This window comes from Jaculus jaculus, chromosome 14, assembly GCF_020740685.1.
Source record: "Jaculus jaculus isolate mJacJac1 chromosome 14, mJacJac1.mat.Y.cur, whole genome shotgun sequence".
In the NCBI taxonomy this organism is placed as follows: Eukaryota; Metazoa; Chordata; class Mammalia; order Rodentia; family Dipodidae; genus Jaculus; species Jaculus jaculus.
The window spans coordinates 10,370,720-10,376,398 of NC_059115.1; the positions used below are offsets into that span (position 1 = coordinate 10,370,720).

A 5,679-nucleotide genomic window follows, 5' to 3' on the forward strand; every position below is an offset into this window, starting at 1 on the left:
AGTAAACATAACATATTGTTTAAATTTCCTTAGTACTGCAACATTTTCATTGTAAACTATTGATAACAATCATGTGTTCATTTTCACATTGCTTTAATTATTACCTGGTGTGAAGAATATATGAGAATGATGTTATCGGTATATTCTGGTTATAATGTGTGTTTAATGTGAGTGGTTCATTTGGGAAATGTAATAACCTGGAAGAATGGCATATATATATGTAATATCCCTCTTAGAGCTCTCCCAGTATCCTTTGACCATGTGCTGTTTCAAATGAAGAAGTACAGCAGAAGTTAGAAACCTTGGTGTACTGACTAAGAAGCAGGAAGGGGCAGAAGGCTGGGAAGCATGCAGACATTGCAACACTTGCATTGACCAGCCACCTAGTGGTTACACCAGAGAAAGAGTAACATAAACCTAAGATGGCAGAGATCATATATAAGAACACAAAGGTGCTCACCAGGGACAGGATGCTCTGGGTGGCTCTGGCCTCAGGTGATGACCGAGGAGACAGGGAGCTGTGAATGTGTTGGACCCTCTGCTTGTGCTTTGTGAGCATAAAGACCATGGAGCCACTGGACCACGTCATGATTCCCAAACACATGACATCAATGGAGGCAAATAGGATTGCATACAATGTCGCACAGTATACAACATCTCTAAAACTTGTGCTATTTTTTGTCCACAAGTTGTCTGTCACAATCGACGGAATATAGGCATTTATCAGCAGTTGCAGGGCCCAGCACAGACCCAAGGAGGAACCAATGGCCTTGGGGGCTCTGAACTTGATCTGTCCCCACTTGGAATTGCTGGGGCTGATTGTGATGACCTGAAAGACACTCAAGAGTGATGTGGAACCAAGGGATACTCCTCTGGCCACTCTGTGGAAATAAAAGATGAGTTTGCACAGAATATCATCTAGAAAATTACTCATACCAAAGGCAGTCATTGTCTGGGGGATTCCTTTAAAGAGAACAACCATGAAGTTGGCCCAGGTCAGGTGCTTGACAATCAGATCTGTGGGCTTTACCCGTTTCCCAGAGAAGTCAGCGAGAACAAAGTAGCCAAGGCAGGCGCAGTTCCCCAGGACTCCAAGTGCCGTCTGTGACAGGAACATGATCCCCACGGTCAGGTTTACGGGGGACATCTGCCACCTTCCCAGAGTGTCTCTCAGCATCAGAGGCAGAGGACTCTTCACTGACAATCAGGACTACTTCCTTTGTGACATGTAACATACTCCATCCACCTGTAAGCATAACTTCCATTAATCAATGATAATAAATTTACTTTTTCTCATAAGCTTCTCAGTATTTCTTGGTTTTTAGATGTAGATAGGTATAATTCATGTTATTTCCATGAAACATAAACCATGTATTGTTCATGCTATGTGTTCAGGGTTTTTCATCATGCTTTGCAAATAATATCTGACTAAATTTAACAATATCTTGTCCAAAGTTTCACATTGAGAGATTTATGATGAATGTTAATATGTGTCAGGTGTTTCAGAGCCACCATAGTAAAACAGTGCAGATTTTCTGGAATTCAAGTGTCTGCAACAAATGAAATAACAACTGTCAGAATATAGGAAAGAAGATTGTTTCCTGTAAATACTAATTATTTCAATTTATGCACTTTCCGGTTTATGAATTATTTCTTATGTATTTTTTAATAAAAACTCCTTCAGCATAGTTTTTTTTTTTTGGTTTATTTTTTGAGGTAGGATTTCACTCTCTACTTTTTTTAACGTGGGGTCTCACTGTAGCTCAGGCTGACCTGGAACTCACTTTGTGCTTGCAGGCTGGCCTTGAACTTGCAGCAATCCTCCTACGTATGCATCCCAAGTACTCATATTAAAGGCATGAACTACCGTGTCCAGTCCTTGCACATATTTTTAAATAGTGTCTTAATTATGAAATTGTATGCTGGCCAATAACATATATTTTAACATGCTAGTGTGAAAAGACAATGGTGGGGTTGTAGAGATTGTCCAGTGATTAAAGATACTTTCTTGAGGCTTGATCGCCTGGTTTTGACTCCCTACTAGCCACGTAAATCAAGATGCACAAATTAGTGTGTACACCTGGTATTCATTTTCAGGGCCAAGGGGTCCTGATACAGCTCTCTCTCTTTTTTTGCAACCTAATAATTAATTTTAAAAAGACAATAGTGATAAATTATAGTAATTTTGATAGTTAAATGATTAGTAATGGTCTTGAGTGAAAAGTGGCTTGACATTAGGATGGCATACATGATATGTAATGATTTTTCAAAAATTTTATTCACTTATTTGCAAAGAGAGAGTGGGAGAGAGGCAAAGAGAGAGGGAAGGAGAGAAGAGAGACAGATAAAGAGAATGTGCATGTCATGGCCTTCCACCACTATAAACCAAGTACAGGTGTTTGTACAATCTTTTGCATCTACGTTTACTTGGGCATTGGGAAATTGAAGTGCCTTAACTTCTGAGCTTCTCTCTAGACCTGAAGTGTTACCCTTTAAACCAAGAAAGCAATTTCTGCCATATGAAACTTTTCTAACTTATAGCAAATCAAATAAATATAGCTAGTGTTATATTTACTACCTGAACCGACAAAAATATCTGTGACAATCATTTCTACCAAGCATTGAAAACGTTTGAATTGCTTGAGCAGCCAGTGCCCTTGGAATCCAATGCTGCAGAGATGGAAATATTTTACCCTCACTATGTTAGAGTAAGTCTGGTGAAGTGTGAGAAACCTCCCTGGGGTCATTGTAGTGAGAATCTTTCAGAGTCTGCTTTTATGTATGTAATTATGAAATTGAATTCTTGTTTCTGTTCCTGTCCTCAAGGATGACAGAAAGCCTGTCACTGTACCAACTGGAACATGTGATTCCAGGGTAGAAATGAATGCTATTGTCAGCCGTGTAATGTGTGGACAGAAAGTCCAGGACACTGAACCCAGCCTTCTATACACTATAAGTATGGCTCCCATCAGTCACTCAAATCTGCCTGTTATTCTGGCATCTCACTCAATAAAATGTGACAGGACCCCAGCAGGAAAAGAAGAGAAACTGAACTCTGAAGCGCAATCACACACCTTTTTTTCACTGAGACATCCCTCCCCTGGCCCTTGTTTCTCCTAAGGAAATCACAGTGAGCCCCTTAGATAAGAGCTTCAAAAAGGAAATTCGAAGGTCAGTCATTCTCTTTCCTACCGGGTTCCTGCAAGGGGTGAGCTCAGACCTGAGGTTGGATCCTTTCCTCTGTGTGCATTTGTCTCTAAGAATGTGACCACATCTGAGAGCAGCTCTCACCCAGCTCCACTGCACTGTCCTACTGTCTAAGGCTGGGAAGTGGGGATAAGAAACTTACTTGCAATCCAGGTGTGGTTGGTGCACTCCTTTAATTCCAGCACTCATTGGCAGAGGTAGGAGGATGATCAAGGAGAGGTCAAGACCATCCTGAGACTCCATAGTTAATTTCAGGTCAGCCTGGGCCAGAGTGAGACCCAAGCTCAAAAAACAAAAACAAACAAACAAAAAAAAAAAGAAAGAAAGAAAGAAAGAAAAAAAGGAAGAAAGAAACACACTTGCTAATGCTGTTGTGAGATCAGGTATGCTATCCAGGGGTCAGAGAGACAGCAATCCCATGGATACCAAGGAAGAACTCAGTATCTCAGGCTGAGGCTTCAATATACTGAGACCTAATCTCCCCTGTGATCAAGGTGATCATGTCTCAGGAGACAGTGATGACAGTGTCTGTTTAGGGAGATGACATCAGGCATGAAATTCACTTCTTCCTGTCACTAACTAGATGAAATTTCTGTGTCATGAACTCCTGTAGAGTATTGGGATTTTCTTCTGGAATGTTAGCATCAGAGACAGTGTCCAAGGAATGGCAGAGTCCTGAGATTGGGTTCTGTGACTTTGTGTTCCCCAGGAGTCAGTCTCCCCCATTACACTGAGTTTACAAAGTGCCAATGTCCAGACCACATTACAAATGAATTTTTTACGCTCAGCTTTTATTACAGCAAACAAAAAAATCCTTGCTGAGTATGGTGGCACAAACATTCAATCCAAGTACATGGGAGTCTGAATTAGAGGGATTGTTGTGATTTTGAGGCCACTCTGTGACAGCAGAGTGATTTTCAGGTCAGCCTGGGGTAGAATGAGACCAAACCCTACCTCAATAAATAAATAAATAAATAAATAAATAAATACGTAAATAATTAAATACCTAAATAGTTTCCTATAGTGGTTGTATGAATGTGGAAAGGACTTTTTTTTTCAATTTAAAATACTTTATTTTTATTTATTTATTTGAAATGAAATACACAAGAGAAAGAGAGAGAGAGAGAGAGAGAGAATGGCTTCTATCCACTGCAAAGGATCTCTAGATGATGTGCCACCTTATGCATCTGGCTTATGTGTGTCCTGGGGAATTGAATCAAGGTACTTTGTCTTTGCAGTCAAGTGCCTTAACCACTAAGCCATCACTCCAGCCCTGTCTGTTCTTTTTTAAATTTTTTATTAACAACTTCCATGGTAATAAAAAATACCCTATGGTAATACCTTCTCTCCCCCCACTTTCCCCTTTAAATTCCTTTCTCCATCATATTACCTTGGGATATTTTTTATAATCATGGAAAATGTTAATAAAAACTGTGAATAGAAAAAAAAATAAATATATCTTTTAAAGTGAAAAAATAATACCCCATGGTAAAGCCCTCCCTCCCCCCACTTTTCCCCTTGAACTCCATTCTCCATCATATTCCCTACCCATCTCAATGAGTCTCTGGTTTATTTTCGTGTCATGATTTTTTCTCCTATTCTGATGGTCTTGTGTAGGTAGTGTCAGGCACTGTTAGGTCATGGAAATCTTGGCCATTTTGTGTCTCGGGGGAGCATGCTGTAAGGAGTCCCACCCTTCCTTTGGCTCTTACATTCTATCTGCCACTTCTTCCACAATAGACCCTGAGCCTTGGATGTTCTGAGACGGATATTGCAGTACATAGCACTATTGTCAATTCTTTCCAGCACCATGATGCCTTCTGAGTCATCCCCAGGTCACTGCTATCTGAGAAGTGAATATTCTGTACCAAAAGTGAGACTAGCATTAATATAAGGGTATGAACAACAGGAGAGGTGCTTACTGGGCAGTTTGATAAGCATAGTACATACATTACTCAGATAGCAAGAGACGTTACACACCTAGGGCTCATGACGACCCTGTTTTAAGTTTTCAGTATCCGGGATGTATTCCCTCCCATGGAGTGGGCCTCCAGGGAAGGAACTTATTTTGAGACAAGGATATGTGATGGTCGACACCGTTGTCCTAACTAAGCACAAAGTTCCTGTGTCTCAACATATCCTCTCCCCCTCGCACTGTTTAAGCTGATTTAAAAAGAAATTGTTACTTTTCTTTATTTATCGGAGAGTGACAGACAGAGAGAGAAAGAGTGAGAGACAGAGAGATAGAGATAGAGATAGAGATAGATAGAGATAGATAGAGAGAGAGAGAGAGAGAGAGAGAGAGAGAGAGAGAGAGAGAGAGAGAATTGGCACTCCAGGGCCTTCAGCTACTGGAAACAAACTGACGATGCGTGTGACCAATTGTGCATCTGGCTAATGTGGGTGCTAGGGAGCTGGGCCTGGAACAGGGGTCCTAGGTCTTCACTCTGTGTCTCAGGGTGGCCTCAAACT

General features: G+C 40.8%; 1 protein-coding gene across 1 annotated transcript; it reads right to left on the minus strand.

The window, feature by feature from the left end:
• Nucleotides 1-232: 232 nt before the first annotated feature.
• Nucleotides 233-1,147, minus strand: LOC123454596 (vomeronasal type-1 receptor 4-like). Its single transcript, XM_045133293.1, has one exon. The coding sequence runs from the start codon at nt 1,145-1,147 to the stop codon at nt 233-235; it is 915 nt and encodes a 304-aa protein (XP_044989228.1).
• Nucleotides 1,148-5,679: the final 4,532 nt, after the last annotated feature.